The 20058-nt window shown below is 34.7% G+C and overlaps 2 protein-coding genes across 2 annotated transcripts; one reads left to right on the top strand and one right to left on the bottom strand.

The window, feature by feature from the left end:
* Positions 1 to 23: 23 nt before the first annotated feature.
* On the bottom strand, positions 24 to 1016 carry NCS54_00001600 (Hypothetical protein; the record flags this gene model as incomplete). The annotated part of the gene is made up of 2 exons (XM_053145683.1): positions 24 to 480; positions 610 to 1016. 2 exons carry the CDS (start codon positions 1014 to 1016, stop codon positions 24 to 26), a joined length of 864 nt encoding a protein of 287 aa, XP_053001658.1.
* A 17614-nt stretch (positions 1017 to 18630) lies between these two features.
* NCS54_00001700 (Hypothetical protein) lies at positions 18631 to 19387 on the top strand (the record flags this gene model as incomplete). The annotated part of the gene is made up of 3 exons (XM_053145684.1): positions 18631 to 19004; positions 19063 to 19188; positions 19240 to 19387. The coding sequence occupies 3 exons, from the start codon at positions 18631 to 18633 to the stop codon at positions 19385 to 19387; spliced, it is 648 nt and encodes a 215-aa protein (XP_053001659.1).
* Between the last annotated feature and the right edge of the window lie 671 nt (positions 19388 to 20058).

A 20058-nucleotide genomic window follows, 5' to 3' on the forward strand; every position in this document is an offset into this window, starting at 1 on the left:
AAGTTTGGGTCATAATCCGAGTCCTAGTCGTCGCGGTGCATCACAACGCCTAGCATGGCCACAAAGTCGGCCTCATTCGCAAAATGCTCTGTAGTGTTGACGTATTTGCTCAAAGGGTGTTCTGTCCCATTTTTCACCTTCCAGTCGACACTTGGGTTCCCAAAGGTGAATATTCTTAGCCTTTCCTTAATGATTCGTCTCTGAGGGGAGCCTTTCGGAATCTCTGTTACCAGCGTCTGTAGCGCTAGGCGCAAGACCAGGCAAGCCTGAGAGTGCGCGATCATAACGATTTTATCGGGGACCTTGCCAGCGGTGGGCCATAGAGCACCCCTAGGCTCTTGCTCGAGGGCCTTCTGACCAGCCTTGCTACTCTGCGTGTTTTCGATTAGAGTATTTGGCTCAGCGGCGCTGCGTTCACCGCAACACTCGATAAAGTTCCAGAGGATGCCGTCACTTCTGTTGTATACTCCTGTGACTTCTCTGTTGAAGGTATCACGGATCTTGTCGCACAACCGTTAAAACTAGAAGAATTTGTTTGCAATGCCGTTGATGAAGAGCCATTTCTCATTTGGTGAAGACGGCGGCCCGCCGTGAAGCGCTGAAATGTACGTTGGTGACGGAGGGTTGGCATTTGCATCAAAGTCGCTGCATAGACTGGCGTTTAGTTGAAGGTCGTCGAGCCTGTTTGGCATTTTGCCTCTGCCCATCTTCAGAATGTCAACAATGGTCAAAGCTACTCTCTGTGCTTGGGAAACCACAACATTTCTGTTCTCCGGTAGCTGTAAGACGAGTTCATTGTACGGATTGTCCATGCCTGGGAACTCGGCATCTGGGGTTTTGGTCGCACCGTAAGTGGCCGGAAATCTACCCAAGACGCTCCCACGTTTGACGAGGTCGTATAACCACTGGCCCAATTCGGGCAGATCGTTCAATATGAAGTTTAGGAAGGGCTTGTTGACGCCGTTGGTAAAGATAGCCCTCCAAATGAGGGCTGCGCAGCTGAGGCTTTGTGTCATGGCTTCGATACCATGTAGTACCCACCCGCCGTACCTACCCACCTACCGTACAGCAAAAATCAAAATTCCCCATACAAAATGTTCCCTTTTACTTACACGGTGCTTGGCCAAAATTGAAGCTATTGCTATTAAATGATGTCTGCTTTTTTAAGAATTTTATAGCGTTTAATATTCTTACCTTGATTTTTTGATTATAGAAGCGGTATAGTCGTATGATACGAATATAAATTATCTTAAAATGCCTCCCTTATTACGTAGCCTCCCCGAAACTTTATTGAATTTTTATCTATGCTAGCCTTCCCTAATCGCCTTGAAAATTCCTTAGATGTCTTATATAGAGAATAATATTATTGAAGCTATATTGGATGTCTTAGATAATGGCCTCTCGCAGAACTAGGTCGCCCAGAAACATGTTATACCTCTGACCACTCTCTCTGACCGATTAAGAGGCCTACCATTAAAGTCCGAGGTCAACTAGCCTGCCTAGCTACTATATAAGTCTCATAAGGCTAGATTAGTTATATAGATACTGAGACAAGAGGCCTTGGGCTATGCCCCTTCTTATAGTCAAGTTCGTGCTACTCTCTTGGGGCAATAAGGCTAGGAAAGGCCTATCAGTATACACTGGCTAGCCAGGTTTATAAAATATCCTCCAAAGATTAAGGTAAAGGTAGTAAAACGTTAGGAGGCTATGAGATTTAAATTCTAATCCCCTAATAGCTATTAATTAGTACTTTAATATCTAGGAGAGCAAGTATAGCCAGATTAAGCCTAAGAATACTATTAATATTAATAAGGGCGGTTTTATAGCTAGATTTAGTGAGTATTTATAATTTTTATTATAAAACTTATTAATATATTCCAAATCTAGGCCTAGATTATTTAGTTATTAGAAGTAGCGATCCTAAGAGGAAGGCCTTTCTTAAAGGCTCTTAGTTACGCGCTTAGACTAACTTTATTAAAGCTATGACTATAGATAGCTGCCTTTTAAAACCAGAGATTTTTTTTAAAGGAAAAGAGCTTTAGAAATAGTGCTTTATTAATATAAAAGTCCTTATTATAAAGGTCTTTTATAAATATAATTCTAGAAAAATAAGCTTATAAGATATAAGCCTAGGACTCTACTACCCTATAGTATAGGTTATGCGCTATCTTATAGCTTGCTTACCTATGTAAGAGACTGAAAAATAGAGACTATAAAGTCTGAAAATAGTATAAGGTAGGTAACTAAAATAGGAGGAGAATAGGCAGAGGAATCAGTCCTTATAAAAAGCTGATTAGCTAGATAAGGTATCATAGAGTAATAAAAGTGGGGAAAATAATAGATAAGGTTATAAAGAAGAAGGCCAGCTTCTTATAGGTAGTCTTATTGCTTATATTAATTGAAGATCTAAGAAGCTATTTTTAAGAGAGGGTTTATAGCTTATATAGCTAATTGATCGGAATCTATTAGCCCGATTCGGATAAAAGCTATACCGTCGGATAGCTCTAATTCCGGGCTTTAAAACCCTATTAGTTTTGCTAATTGCGGATAACTAGAAGCCGAGTTATGGCATAATAGAAGTTAAAACCTATAGGGTTTTAAACTAAGATATTTAAACCCGGATAGTTAATACCCCATAGAAAGGCATAGCTTTATTGACTTTATCGGGCTCTATAAGAGCCCTAAGTCCGAAGTCACGTGACCCTTCCTAAAAGGGTAATAGGACCTAAAAGGGGAATTATTATAACTCCTTAATATCTTGCTTATCTAAGAATATAAAGCTTAGGTTGTAAAATACCTTATTCTTAAGAAGGTCTTTTATAAATAAAATTCTAGAAAAATAAGCTTATAAGATATAAGCCTAGAATCTTATTACCCTATACTATAGCTTATGCGCTTCCCTATAGACTGCTTACCTAAGCGATAGCTGCTTAGATAAGCAAGATATAAGGGAGTGTCAATATTGCCCTTTCTGGGCTTATTTCCCTTTTAGGAAGATCACGTGACTTCGGACTTAGAGCTTTATCATAAGCCCGATAACACCGCTAAACCCGTATCCTTTCAAAGGGTATTACCTATCCGGTTTTAAATATCTTAGTTTAAAACCCTATAGGTTTTAACTTCTATTATGCCATAACTCGGCTTCTAGTTATCCGCAATTAGCAAAACTAATAGGGTTTTAAAGCCCGGAATTAGAGCTATCCGACGGTATAGCTTTTATCCGAATCGGGCTAATAGATTCCGATCAATTAGCTATATAAGCTATAAACCCTCTCTTAAAAATAGCTTCTTAGATCTTCAATTAATATAAGCAATAAGACTACCTATAAGAAGCTGGCCTTCTTCTTTATAACCTTATCTATTATTTTCCCCACTTTTATTACTCTATGATACCTTATCTATCACGGCCCAGTACCAAACCAGGCGGTCTAGCTAGGCAAAAAAACCATCACGTAATAAGATACTATACAAGTAAGCGAGACCCACTATAACACAAGTAAGCACTTATACGTCGCGCTTACCTACAATAGTATAAGGGCAATAAGTAAGTAAGCACTATAGGCTCTACCCCGGTAAGCGCTCTAAGTATATAAAACGCACTTATTATACTTTCTTATATAGTAGCTACTTTAGCTATTAATATAACTTAGTTATATTTAATACCTTTAAGCATATTACTAAATATAATAACCCCCCTTATTTAAGCATAGCGCGATTAATCTATCTATTAATATAAACCTAATATAACTAATTTATCCCTTAGGAATATATATAATTATTATATATTAATAGCTATTATTTAGAGGATTACTTATATTACCTTAGATAATATTTAATATAATAGCTACTTAGGTAACTCCTATAAATAACTACTAATAGGTTTTACTTACTAATTACTTACTTATACCTATCTTAGCTAATTTAGATAAAGAAATAAATAATATAAATAGCTCTAATAATAAAGAAAATAAATAACTATAAGCCTAGATTACCGCTATAAATATAGAGATAAATAGACTCTAAGAACTTATTAAGAGAATAGGCGAGAACTAATATATCTAAAATGCATAATATCTAGATAATATCTAGAATATTACTAATATAATAGCTAGTACTATAAATAAAAGAGATATAAAAGAAATCTTAAAGCTAAACCTACTAAAACTATTTAATAGGACTACCTATAAGCTACTTATATTCCTTACTTAGCTAAGGGCATTTATAATATATTACTTAATATAATTTACTTTACCTACTAATAAGGTCTAATATACTATAAGAAGACTTAAGAATTATATCGCCGCATAGTTTAAACCTATTATAAGGGAATACCTTATAGCTCTAACTAATTAATACGTACCTTATATTTATTACCTCTACTTAGATTATAAAGCCTTTAAAGTAGTATTTTAATAAGCCTTTAGAATTATTAATAAAAAGGCATAAGCTAAAAAGGAAATTAAGGCGCTCTAATAAACCTAATCTACCTCGGAGTATAAAATAAAATACCTCTAGCTCGCCTTAAAGCTTAATTAGAATTAAGAACCTTTAATATCTTTTTTTTTTAATAAATTAAAAAAAGAAATATAAATAAAACTTTATAAAAAAGAATAACTTAATAACCTTATTAAATATATTAATAGGGCAATTAAGATTAATAATTAATAGTTCTCTTAGAGGAAATTCTAAAACCCTAAGTTTAATAGCAATAAGGCTAATAACTCTTACTTTAATATTAATTAGGGTAAGGAAAGGCAGAATAATACCTTATATAGTATTAACCTAGGACCTATAGAACTTAGAGTAACTTAATAAGGACCTAAGAATACTAAATATTACTATTACTATAAGAAGGGTTATAAGGCTAATAAATGCTATAAGAAATAATAAGATATTAAGGAGAAATATTACTAATTAAAGCCGCGATAAAACCTCTTAAAAAATAAAAAATACCTAAATATAATTAACTAAGATAGTAACCCCTAGATAGCTATTTATACTATTAAAATACTTAGAATAATATAATAAGGATATAATAAAATAAGACTTTAACCTAGAGAAATTACTATGCCCTACTAGGCTGCCTACCTAATAAAAAAATAAGCTATTAATAATTATATAATTAGTAATATTATAAAAGAGTAATTTTATAAATTAGCTAAACCTTTAAAGGTCTATTAATTATACCTTATTAACCTAGATATATAAAACCCTCTACTAAAACTAACTAATAAGAAGGGAAACCTAGATAGCTTCTTATAGTAATAAACCCTTACTATAACTAAATATATAAAACTTAGGATAAAAGAACTTATAGTATTAGCCTTAGCCTAGTAACTATTATTATTAGTAAGTAAATAAGCTAACTTTTAGAAAGCTATTATAAAAAGATTTAACTATAAGAAATAAATTATAAGATATAATAAATAAACCTATATATTTATAATAATCTATTATAGGGACTATTAATAAAATAATCTTATATAATATAACTATACTTTATGCCCTTAATATTAAATTAAGGTATCTTAGAAATATAATAAAATCTATAAAGAATAAAAGGTAAACTAATATAATAGATTATTATATAATAATTAAGTTACTAAAGTAAGTAATAATAATATTAATTAAACTAAGTTTAAATATAATACTTAGAAGCTATAAAAAAAACTATACTAAGAGCACTCTAAGAAGCCCTAAAAGAGTAATAAAGAATTATAAAAGGAGGAAAATTACCCCTAACTATATAATAAGAATAATAATAAGTATTAAAATAGCCTAAGGGAAAGGTATATTTAGACTATATAAGAGCATATAGATATAATAAATAAAGAAGAAATCTATATTTAAGCCTATTACTAAGAGTTAACTAAAAACCCTTAATACCTAGAAATATCTTTAAACTTATAAGATAATATAAAGATATACCTAATATACTAAGAGTATATTAATATCTCTTAGATATTATATTAATATTATTAATATAAAACCTATTAAAAAAAAAGTAAAAATAAAACTATTTCCCGATTATATTATTATACTAGCTAAATAATAAACCTTACTTATAATATAAAATAAAGGGTTATTAAATAATATATTAATATAAATCTATTAATATCGCAAATATATAATACTCCTTAGAACTATATTATACTATTTAAGAAAAAAAATAAATTACTTATAAAATTAAAGACTAATAAAAAATAATTAGCTAAGAAAATAAAAAAAACCTAAGAGCTAAATAAAAATAGTAATATTAGGATTAACTATATAGCTAAGATAATATATATAACTATAAAGCTTATATTAATAATAAATATAAGTTTAATTATTTTAGCTATATAATATTAAAAAACTAAATACCTTATTTAGTATAAGGCAATAAATAGATAAATAAAAGAAAAAACTACCCTAAAGAGCCCTCTACTCTATAAATAAAGCATATAGGTAATAATACCTAGAACTAAAAGCATAAATTAAGAGAGAATAATTAAATACTTTAGTAAATAATAGAGCTAAATAGAATTACTTTAACTTAGTAATAATAAATAAGCTTAAGCTACTATAAAGGTATAAATAAACGCCTTATTTAGTTATTAACCTAAAAAAAACCCTTTTTAATTATAATAATAAAGTTATTAACTATAAGATTAATTACCTTAAGGTTTTTATTAAAAAAAAAAACTAAGGGATATTATTTAATATTATACCTAATAAGTATTATAATCTTATACTTAGGTATTTATAGTTATATTAATTTAACTTATATTTTAATTAAAGAACTAGCTAGGTATTTTCTTTTAATAATAAGGCACTCTTTATAATAAATAATAATATAAAGAATAATATAAGATCTTAAATTTTTACTAAAAATATTAAAGAAATTAAATAGAGATAAATATAAGATACCTTTTACTTAAAGGAATATAATATAAATATTATAATAAATAAAATAATAAAATTAATAAATAATTATATATATTATAAAATAATTTTATAAGTGAGAAAAAAACTTAGAATAAGTTAAGAAGATATTAAAAGAAAAATAACTTAAGAATATTCTACTTTAATACTATATCTATAAAAAGCTCTTTATAAAAAAACTTAAAATAAGTCTATTAGAATATATATATTATAACCTTAAAATTAAGTTTATTAATAAAAAATAACTTAGCTTTAATAAACTTTACTTACTTAATAAAGTATAATTATTAATATTTAAAGAATATATTAAAGATATATTATAAAAAAGATATATTAAGGAAAATAAGTTATTTATTAAATACCTTATTATATTTATCTTAAAGAAAAATAAAAAGCTCTAACTTTATATTAACTTTAAAATACTTAATATTATTATAATAAGGGATTATATATTATTATCTCTTATAAATAAATTAAAGGATTAACTTTTTAATATAAAGTATTTTATTCTATTTAACCTTAAAGAAGCCTATAACCTTATTTAAATTAAGGAAAGATATAAATAAAAAACTACTTTTTATATTAAATATAGACTATTTAAGTACCTTATTATACCTTTTAGACTTATAAATATATCTATTATATTTTAATCTATAATTAATAATATATTATAAGAATATTTAGATATATTTATTATATACTACCTAGATAATATTTTTATCTTTTTTAAAATAAAAGAAAAATATATAAAATATATCTATAAGGTATTATAAATACTATAAGATATTAAATTACTAATAAAACCTAAGAAAAATAAATTCTATGCCTTAGAGGTAGAATTCCTTAGATATATTATTTCTTATAATAAGATATATATAGACTTTAAAAAGGTCTTAGTAATTAAGGACTAAAAGAAACTAATTAATATTAAGAAAATATAAGCCTTTCTTAATTTCGCTAATTACTACTATAAGTTCCTTAAATAATTTAGGAAAATTATAGTATTATTAATTAAACTTATAAAAAAAGATAAAACCTTTTTATTTAAAGCTAAGGCTAAGGAAGCTTTTAATTAGATTAAAGACCTTATCTTAAGTAAGCTAATACTTAAGATATTTAATCTATCTTAATTACTTAAACTTAAAATAAATACCTTAGATTTTATACTAAGCGCTTAGATTAGATAATAAAATAATAAAAGACTTTTATACCTTATTATATTCTATTCCTATAAGCTATATAAAATAGAACTTAATTACTTTATTTATAATAAAGAATTCCTTATAATTATTAATACTTTTAAGGAATTTTAATATTACCTCCTTAGAAATAAGTATTAGATTAAAGTATATATAGATTATAAAAATATTACTTACTTTATAAAAACCTAAAAACTTAGCAGATAATAACTATAATACGCTAAATATCTTTTAAAGTTTAATTATATTATTATTTATATTAAATAAATAAAAAATAATAAAGTAAATATTATTAGCTAATAACCTAACCTAGATATTAGAAAGATTAAAGCTAAAGAATAACTTTTATACTTTATATTAAACGGGCATCTTAAATAAAAGTATATTAGGCAAATATAAAAGCTAGTACCTATATTAGAATACCTTATACTTATTAGAAAATATAAATAACTAATTATAGATTTTATTAAGTATATATAAGAATATTAATAATAAAGTAATAGAGTTTAGATTTATAAAAAAAAAATCTCTATCCCTAATAAAGTACTTTAAGCTATCTTTAATTATTATTACTATTAAGTTATATATTATAGTAACCTAGAAAAAATAACTTAAGTTATATAATAATAATATAATAATTATAACCTTAAAAGTAAAATAAAAGGAAAAATATATTAATATAAAGGATATTATAGAAAGATTATTAGCACTAAATAAAATAATAAATAAATACCCCTATTAGAGTATCTTTAGCTTATTAAAAGCTATAAAGAATAAATTATTAATTTTATTAACTATGCATAGGGATATAATTATTAAGAAAATAAACTCCTTATCTTTAAGGGAAAGATTACTATACCTAATAAAGTCTTTAGATAAATCTTTAATTATTATTATAATTAGTCTCCTTATAATAAGAACTACTAATTAATATTTAAAGCTATAAACTAGATTTATAATAATTACTTATTTAAAGAATAAATCTAAGGTAAAATCTAATATTACTTAAAATATAAAAAATATAAAAAACCTAAGATCTATAAATAAGATAAAATTATAAGGATACCCTATTAAATTAATATAGCTACCTATATAATAAAATAAGGTAATTTATTCCTAAAATAAATCTAATAATATAATAAATAACTCCTAGATAATAAGAAAACTAATAAATAATAAGTCCTAAATAAATTATATTATAAACTTATACGCAAAATATATAACTACCTATTATATAAATACTAAGGAATTAATAAAACCCTAGAATAAATTAAAATAATATTTATTTTTCCTAATATAAAAAAAACTATCTTAATAGTTATTAAATAATATAACCTCTATATAAAAACTAAGATATAATACTATAAACCTTATAGAAAACTATAACTATTCCTAGTTATATAATAATTATAGGACTTAATTACTATAGATTTTATTATTAAGCTACCCCTATTAGAAGAATTAATTATTAGAAACTTTTATAATAATATCTTTATTATTATAAATAGACTTATAAAATTTTCTTATTTTATACCCTATAGAGAATTAATAATAGCTAAAGAATTTACTTATCTCTTTTACTTTTATATTACTAAAATATATAATATACTACTTAAGATTATTATAGATTAAAGACTACTATTTGCCTTAAAATTCTAATAAAGTCTCATAGGATACTTAAGAATTAACTATAAACTCTTTATAATATACTATAAGGAAATAAATAATTAGACTAAATATATAAATTAAATCTTAGAATAATACCTTTAATACTATATTAACTATAAATAAACTAACTAAGTTAAAAAGCTATTAGCTGCCTAGCTAGCCTATAATATAGCTATTAATAAAAGCATAAAAATTATATTAGCTTATATTAACTTTAGATTTATACTAAATATTTATTAATAAATATAAGATATTATTATTAATCCTAAAGTAATCCTTATTAATAACTAATTAAAGAACTTATATAAAGAAATATAAATAGAACTTAAATTTATTAAAAATAAAATAATAAAATATATTAATAAGAAAAGAATTAAGGGATAAATTTTCTTAAAGGGAGATATAATTTACCTTATAATAAAAAATATTAAAATAAAATAATAAAATAAAAAACTTAATTATAAATATATTAGACTATATAAAATTAAGTAGAAAATTTTAAAATATAACTATAAATTAGACTTATTACTAAAGGTTAAGCTCTATTTAATCTTTTATATTTCCTTATTTAAATTAACATAAAATACAATCTAAGTTAAAACTAATAATAGACTAGAGATAGAAGTTAATAGATTAAAAGAATATATTATAAAAACTATCCTTAATATAAATAAGATTAATAGCAAAATAATATATTTTATTAAATATAAAAACTACCTTAACTCTAAAAATATATAAAAACCACTAAAATACCTTATTAATATATAGCGCCTCCTAAAAGATTTCTACTAGTAACTTTAAAGAAAGGCAAAGAAAAATCCCTAAGACCTAGGGAACCCTAATTAATAAGATCTATATATACTAAAGACTATATATCTAGGATAGCCTTAGACTCTACTACTTCTAGCTTATTTAGATTATCTATTAACTCAAGGTTATAATAAGTTATCTCTATCCCTTTCGAAATCAAAGAATAACGCTATATATATAACTAAGATAAATAAGCTAAAGACTCCTCTAGCTCTTATTAATAAACTATTAACTCTTTCTGCGCTTATGCTAAGGATATATAATAGGCCTATAAAAGCTCCTCTGCTATAAGTTCCTTAGCGTTAATCTACTTAGCCTTAGAAATAATTCTTAATACTAAAATAAATTAATTATAAATACCTATATTATAATTATAAGAAGGTATTTATAGGAATATAAAGGGACCCCCATTATATTATAAGAATAGCTCAAGTAGGTATATAAACTATATTTCTTCTTACTATTAACTATCTTATAAATAGCCCCATAGGCTTAATAATAAGTATATAGCATTATAATAAAACTAATATACTTAATAAACTTTATAGAAATATTGTAATAATAAGTAGAATTAATAGGTTTAGGATTATTAGATTTCTTTTATTTTTTAGAAATATAGCTAGATATTATGATAATATATATTAGTAAGAGAATAATAAAGTAAAATATAAGACTAACTAGGTTAAGGAATAATAACTATTTATATAGCCTTAAGGATAAGACTAATAAAAAGGAGACTTTATATTATAGCCTAGTATTAAACCAGGCGGTTTAGCTAGGCAAAAAAACCATTACGTAATAAGATACTATATAAGTAAGCAGGACCTACTATAATATAAATAAGTATTTATATATCGCGCTTACTCGCGATAATATAAGGGCAATAAGCAAGTAAGCACCATAGGCTTTACCCTAGTGAGCGCTCTAAGTATATAAAACATACTTATTATACTTTCTTATATAATAGCTACTTTAGCTATTAATATAACTTAGTTATACTTAATACCTTTAAGTATATTACTAAATATAATAACCCCCCTTATTTAAGTATAACGCAACTAATCTATCTGCCAATATAAACCCAGTACGACTAGTTTATCCCTTAGGAACATATACGATCGTCATATTATCTAGCTAATTAGCTTTTTATAAGGACTGATTCCTCTGCCTATTCTCCTCCTATTTTAGTTACCTACCCTATACTATTTTCAGACTTTATAGTCTCTATTTTTCAGTCTTTTATAATTAATAAGTTTAAGAAGATAATTAACTAGTATTATGTCACTAAGAAGGGCTAGATAGTAATATCACTATCGAGTGGCTCAAGGGGGTCTACCTCAAACACAACCAGAAGACAAGTCTGATGCCAGGCTTATAATATTAAGTAGCTATGGAAGCAATGTATATATAGGTATCTAGCTAGCTTAAATCATAAACATCGCTAATTTAAAATCCAGGATAAGTAGATAGCTATGTGCTTTTTAAATACTATATATTATTATTACCTATCGTATTATTACTCCTATGGCCTATAGCTACCTAATAATAGCGTTTTAAATGCCTCTATAGCTATATATTATAAAGAACCCTAAAATTTATTAAGTCTAATTAATTCTGCACTAGTAGATAAGGCTAACTTCATTAAGGCTTATGCCAAAGTTAGGGAAATAGGTATAACTAAGAAAAATATCCTTTGAGGCTAGTAGGTTACTAGAAATTAGCTAATTTCACGACAGAAAGTACTTATAGATCCGGAGATTTAACTAGATGAAAAAGACACTACGCCTATATTAGAGGGTCTCAGAAATAGGCAACTCGACTTTAATAATACGCCAAAGACTAGCCGTTATATCAGAGATCTAGGAAAGAATAAGAGCCCTTTAACCAGAAGATGGTATTTTGTGATATAAAAAAGGTTTAAGGCTAAGGAGTTAAAGATAGCCTCTCTAAGCGTAAGAATTACTAGTCTAGAGAAGGAAGTCGGCCGGCTGGGTAGAGGCAAGAAGAGGAAAGCTATACCTAATTCCAATAAGAAGTTCATAATATTAGCCGAGGCTCTAGTGGCTAGTGAAAATATTCCCGAGCCAATCTAGGCAACTAAAGAGATAGGAATTGTTGAGGATGTGATCGAGGTGGAAGGGATGGAGGATGATGAAAGTGTAAATTCGGAGGCGGAAGAGTTACCTATCAGAAGCACCCAAACAGGCCGAAGTTAAAAGACTAAGAAAATATTAAAATCCACTCGATTCATATCTGAAGTCTAGAAACAATTTATTTTTACTATTTTTGGTGAATTTTCCCCATGAGGTTAAAAATTGCATTTTATATAACTAGGGAGAAAATTTTTTTAGCTGTACGGCAGGTGGGGTACTGCATGGTAGATGGACGGATCCTCATTGCCGCAAGAAAGCCAACCACGATGCTATCATAAAAATTTCCATATAGCTTGTGGTCCAGGAGGGAAACCAAAAATACCAAGCACTTATCGTCAAGCTTCTTCCTAAATCTCTTACACTGATCTAAGGTGTGGCCCTCGCACTAGCTCTGGGCTAGTTCGGCCGCCGCGCCAATGACCTCGACCATGGCTATGGTTTGCCCGTCGGTACAGTAACATGACAAAAGTCTGTGGCCACCCCACCCCAAATGCAATATCCTCGTTGTGGCCATACAGCTTCGCTTGCACATTTCTCAATAGAAAGGACTAACTTCTCGAATAGCTCAGATTTAACATCGCCCAGAGGTCTAGTTAAGAACAGTTAAGAGAAAGCCGTCGGTCGCAACCTCGGTCACAATTGTAATTAGCAGTGTGAGACAGCACTTGATCCGACGAACCATGAGATCCAGGATCCAATTCTGTCCCTCTGAGAAACATTGATCATAAAAATACCTGACATTTTGTAAGCAAACAAGACGGGTATACTTTGATCATCGCGGTTGTTTCTTCTTGCCCCCTCTCATTGCCTCATCCTAGTACCACGCGTGCATATTAACCCCTTGGGCTCTCCCAAGCCATCTATAACAACCCTCCATCTACTCCATTTCAACTGCCCAATTGGGCGATATGCATGCATGCTTCGAACTTGGCTGTCCAATAGGGCTGCCTCTTCATCCTCGGTACGTCTCCAAGATTTATGACTTGGTACCCATGCCAGGATCTCCGATCCCCTGGTCAAAACTATCCCCTCCCTATACTAGTGAGAAAACGGTGCGTGCAGCTTCAGTCTGCACAAACGAGCGCACAGATACCAGGCCTGACCGGTCTCTTGCCAGTGTGGATGATCGAGATGTCATTCCAACTCCGTCATTCCTCTGGTACCATCCCTCTAGGCAAATGGCGAGTCAGACTGTGACAGGCGATGGCCCCTCAAAAAGGACGCCAGGTCGAGGAACCTGGTTTCTAAGGCCAAGCCACGTTTTTCTAAACTTGCTGTGAGTCTGGTGTTTAAAGGTGCTTGTGACAGCCCCAGCCTCCTCTTGTCCAAGCGCTTCGATATCCTTTAATCCCACCCTTCCTGCCGCTCTTTGAGTCCTGTGTTTATGAGCAGCTAAAGGAGCTCTCTTGCCGGTTGCTCCTACGTCTTGCTTCGTAACTATGTGCTAGAACGCGCGTCGTTTCGTTTGCAACGACTCATAAGAGCCAGTATATAATCTTTCACCTCCGATGATCCTGAGCTTCCATTACACCATTCTCCATCAACTCAAATCCACCATCACTCGTACACAATCATAGCAACCGATCTATTTAACACACTTCAATAGTTAAAGCCGTTCTTTAGCTGCTCTTTCCAGTGCTTTGGCCATTGAGTGAACCTCTTGCAAGAGATATACCTTTTGATCCCTCTCTATCTTATAGATGACAGGGCTCTAGGTGTTCTGGGTACCATGGAAGACGACTCACCTTTTGGGACAGCATACATCTTCCAACCTCTCCCATGGGAGCAATGGGGGCCGTGGGACCAGTCAACTCCGCTTGATGCATCAGGAGATGGGAGCAGCACGGCAAACGGCGTCTACACGCATACTAGTCCTCTACTCGAAGGCTTCACCTATGGCTATAGTGCCGAGTCGACAGACCGATGGAATTATATCAGTCCCATGACCGACTCTACCGATTGGTGGAATGCCCTTGATCCTTCTACGGAGTACGCAGACCCAGCTTCAGTTTCTAGGCATATCGTTGCCAAGGAATTGCCTCCTCCACAGGGCTACTGGTACCCAGCAAAGAATCCGAGTCCCGAGCGGAATTGTGACTCTAGCGACCTTTTGACCCGCAAATCCGCTAGAGGAAGCTGGTTAGGTAACGGAAACCTTAATCCACGACCAAAGAAGAACACGAGACAATCAACTATTAGCCGCAAGAGAAGTGCTAGCAACAACGGCGATTCACCAACCCAACAGTATAACGACCAGGTAAAAAGGACACAAGAACAGAACCGAATCGCATCCACCAAGTTCCGGGCCAAGAAGAGGGAAAACATATCGAGACTTGAGTCTAGCAAGCAGGACCTAGAGCGCATCCACGGCGATCTTTCCACTTGCGTGGCCGACTTAATCCTCGAGGTGTATGAGCTCAAGATGCAAATTCTACAGCAGGCGGGGTGCAACTGCGCTCTCATGCAGAACTACCTCGCCCATGAGTCCCAGCGATACGTGCAAATGTTAGTGGAGAAGTCAGCGTGAGCGGGCTTGTTTTCGCAGGTGTAGCCCCTTTCGCGGCGGGTGCAGAATTAATGCGGGATTAAAACGGGGCGAGGAAAGACGCCAAGGCGCCATCGCGGAGGTCCCTCTGGTTGTTTGAGGGGATGTGGGGGTGAGGGATATCAAAAGCAATGTGAAACCAACAGGTGGCAGCAGGACTGAGACCTACAGGATACCAATTTGATTTTCCTTCCCTATTTACCTGCTGCTAGCTCAGTGTTCCAGGGCGAGGGGCCTACCCTTATAGGTGGCTAAGGTTTTACAGGAGGTTGACCAAGTTAATCCCTCGCAGGGATGGCGCGTATGATGTATCAACATGTGGTAGGCGCCGGTCCAGTTAGGTCGTGACGAACGGCGGCGTGGGACTCGCACAAAGACGTCTGAGACCACCCCTCGGCATCCCCCTGGTGTCTATGAGACGGACTTTTTCGTAGTACAGGCTAGGGGCAGCGGCGGAGAAGTCCTCGATATGTGTATAAGCTGAGCGAGCTGAATCGTCTGACGAAAGGATAGACGCAATGGAATTAATTCGGTGATAAAGGCGTCTATTTCTCTTTGTCCAGGTCTCCCGCACTTTCGAAATTGAACTCCGGATGAGGACCAAATCAGAGACTCTCGGCGAAGTAGAAATGCATGCAAGTTTAATCACCACGTTCGCATATGGCACGTCGCTTTTCGCAGAGACACAGAACCTACCCTTGCGCGTTGACCCTGAATTTCGCGAACTGACGCAGAGCGAAGGGAAGATACATGTTGCCCTTGTCCCTGCAGCGGCCTTGTTGCCCCCGTCGCTCAGCCTCTCAATGCAACATGTTTTTGGACTTGCAAAGGGTCAACGCCTATCATATCTGGTCCTTTCAAAGCCCTGCAAAGCTTCGCCCTTCATCCTCTATGCATTATCCAATGTGGACAATAAAACCCACTCACAACATTGGCGGGCCGGTTCCTACCTGCGGCACAGCTCTGGAAGTGAGGAAGGCCCTTGATCAGGACGAGGCTGCGGATCTTTCCAACCAACATATCGCCACATTGACAAAGCGGAGCCATCAGAACCCCTCCTGCTCAACGTTGCCCAAAGTAGCGGGACGCATTGTCGGGGTGGGCCAGTGTTAAGACCGGGCTTCGTGGTGAAGACGTGGTGGGTCCGTGCCCGAAGCCCCAACTGAAAATTGGCCCCCTTCCTTCTGGCCTAGAATGAGATTTAGCGTCTGAGCTACCGTCTTCAACCAGCATCTCCTGCGGGGGGGCTTTGGCAATCATCCGCCCTAGGGGTACTCCAGAAGGCTAATGACACCGGCAAAGAAAAAGGAAGAGGTTACACAAAAGACGATTGTTTGATGTGCTTTCCATATCATGGGTGTTTGTCTAGTAGAAATAGCGTCGAGGCCTTTCCAATAGCACCATGCATGGAGAATGACGGTGAAATTTATCTTTCTTTAAACGGGCTCCCAGTTCCAAGATAGTTTGACAACTGGGAGGGGCTCTGTACCCTTCTCCTGTCAGCCAAAGTTGCCCCTTTGAGCAATCCGGATATGCCATAGCTCTCATCTTCCGCCACCAAACAGCATTGAGGAGTCTCAATATAGTAATGAAAGAGGACGGGACCTGCTTGCAGCCCTTCTCTTCGCTCGCCTTGAAAAATGCCGTTAGTGATCGCACGTTTGTGTCCAAGTGTGCCATGTGGAGCTCGCGAGCTGCCCCTCAATCCGCGAGGCTGGGGGTTCTATCAGCAGCGTTCCTCAGGTTTATTCTGTCGTCATTTGTGAGGCCGGAATCCTTGTTCGTCTGAAACATTTTGGGACGGGCCAACCAACCCATCCATCCTTAAACAGAGCCCGCGTTAAGTCTTCTAGGAAACCATGGGTGTCGATCCTTAGCTGTCTGCTCTCAGCATTACATCATCAGGTGCCATGGCCGGTCAAGGGTTAGCCTTTCACTGCAGATGTCAATCCGAGCCCTTCCGCCACCGGAAGGGCAATATCACGGGCGGCACAGGGGCTAGGGATAAGACCCCGTCTGAGCGTCTGGGGAGGCTGGGGTCTTGAGGACCGACGCGTCGCGGCGACCGAACCTCCATCTTTGACCAGGATCTACTCAATCAACCAGTGCGAAACTTCGACCCGGGCGCAATACGGAATTTCGGGTATAATGATGCTGGTAATTGATATGCGATATGCCATTAACGTTATCTTTTGGGAAGCTCACTTAGGGGCCATTTTTGCTGATAAAAAAAACCTACGGGGTCACCCAACCCATCAGTTGTTCAACAAGTTCACCCCCTGGTAATCAATAGCGCGTTTTGGATTAGTATGAGATTTTCTACGAGTTCACTTCTGGTCTAGATGCCTGAGCAGGCTGCCGCATACTACGGCTGGGCTTGGTCATGTGCTGATGGACGCTAAGACGTTACTAAGGACGGATGGGCGGGCGGCCCGATCCTCGGCCATACTTGGGACTTAACCTTCAGTGCCTTGGTGCGTAAGGACAAAAAAACTGCACCGTCCCAGGCCCAATTGCTCTGAGCCACGTCCACCCAGGTGTGAAAAGTGGAGAGATTATGTCACAATTAGTTTATCAATTGATCCCCCTCAAATCAAGCGCCATTATCAAGCACACTAGAGATGTGCGGCTGAAATTGGGGTGAGGTGCCTTACGACCGTCATCCACATCTGTCGGGCGAAAGCCTCATGCGCGAGGCCGATACTGTGGCGCTCGGTGTGGCACACCAGGCACATTTCTGTGACAAGTCGTCGTGAGCGGAAAGCCTAGGTGAAGAGAGCAGCAATGTTTAAATTCAACAAAAGCAAGTGATAATAATTTCCTAAATATTATACAACAGTAACTCACTTTTCCATGCGCCATGCTGTTAGTTCATACCCTTCTAGTAACTACACTCATTTTGGCACAAGGAAGAGCTGTGCCAAGCTGTCAACTTCCTACGATCAGACTTCCTTTTGGCAATTGCAGCTTTCCAACCACAAACCAAGGCCATGTCTACTCCACGGGCATTTTGCTTGGCGTTGGGCCATCCGATAGAGTTTGCGGAATGGCGAGTACCGTCGTGAACTCGACCCTGATACAAACCAGCGATGTGTGCTCCTACGAATGGCTTCACGTCACCTCCACCGGCGTCAAGATGACCCCGGAACAGTGCCGACCTCGGAGAGGAGGATACCTTATGAGAAATGATTTACCCGCAGCGTCCTCTGATGTCCGCACCACCCTCTCCGATCTCAACCCCGGTTAGGTCAACATCACCAAAAACGATACAGGCACACCATTTCAGTATGCTGAGGAGATCGACTTGAAGATAAAAGACAATTCCATCACGATGCTTCAAGGGCTTATCACTCAAGGACAGCAGCACACTATGAGCCACATTGGGCTGGCAGAGACCTCAACCCTACTGCAGTCGCTAAAAGATGAGGGTTTGATTGGGACTAGGTCCTGGGGCCTCGATTCTGGGTCGCAAAGCTCTGCTGCCCCGAGAAATGGAAGCTTGGTCCTAGGGGGTTACGATGCTTCAAAACTTGATGGGAGTTGGATCACATTCCCAATTCCAGAGTCGAACTTGGTCAGGAAGCGTCCGTGTCCTCTCCAGGTTTCGATTACCGAAATGAGCTTCACAGTTCACGTTGGCCGGGATGGTGCTAAAACGAAGACACAAGTGAAGGGGGATAACCCTCTTGTTGCTTGTATAGAGCCGTGAGTCTTCAAAAGGCGATTAATTTATCGAGAAACATTTAATTAACATGTTTCACAGATATGACAACCAGTTCGGATTCCCAGGTGCATATCTTGACGAGGTCAAAGAAATGCTCGGCAAGGAGGAATCTCTCGCTGCTCCTACCGAGTACACAGCGCTTTATAGTATTGAACTTAGGCTAGTGTATGATGCATCGACCAACAGAAGCGTTTCAATAAGCTTGACTATCGCCAGCGGATCGTCCGAGTTGACGGTCGAGGTACCTTCCCACGAGCTTGGTGCGTTTCTCCTGCCGGAAAGGCCAGATACTCTGATGCTCACCATAAATTTCTCGCAGTACGGCCTCTCCGTGGGCTTGATACAGATGGACGTCCGGCTGTAAATTCGAGCTTCACTGAAGTCCAGGTATTCGCAGAAGAAGGCGTATTAGAAGGGCCAGTACTGGGCAAAATCTTTCTCTCTCAGGTTTTTAACCGTCGCTTAAACTGAGGATCTAGCAGCTGACTATGGACAGCTGTACTTGTTTGTTGACTATGAGAGTTCGACATTTTCGCTCACGCCACAGAACATGGAGGGGCTCGCCCTTGACATAAAGTCATCAGGACCGTGCCCGTCCGGGCCATCTTTAACAAACACAGACAAGGGTATGATGGCTGTTGGAGTCGTCTTAGGGGTTTTGATTCTTGGCCTAGGAGGTTATCTGCTTCGCAAATGGTGGAAATCATCGCTAAAGGACACTGCCCGCGATATGGTACAAAGACAGCCTGACAATGCCGTCCCTATCCCGGGCACATCACGAAACCTCAACGCCCCTGACTAGGGACTGAATTTACAGCCGTACCGTTGGAAAAAGAGATTTACAAGATGGCGATGAAGTAAGTGATGACCATGTAAGAAAAAACACATGTCAACCATGCGTCCATAGTATGTCAGTCACGTAGGCGCTCTTTGAAGCTCGTCACTCTCTACATATGTCAGAATTCTTCTCAACAATGCTCAGTTAATCCTATTCTTGTGAGATAAATTCTTCAAGCCCCAGCTTTGATTCTCAGT

The sequence above is a fragment of the Fusarium falciforme genome, chromosome 1 (assembly GCF_026873545.1).
Source record: "Fusarium falciforme chromosome 1, complete sequence".
Lineage (NCBI taxonomy): Eukaryota > Fungi > Ascomycota > Sordariomycetes > Hypocreales > Nectriaceae > Fusarium > Fusarium falciforme.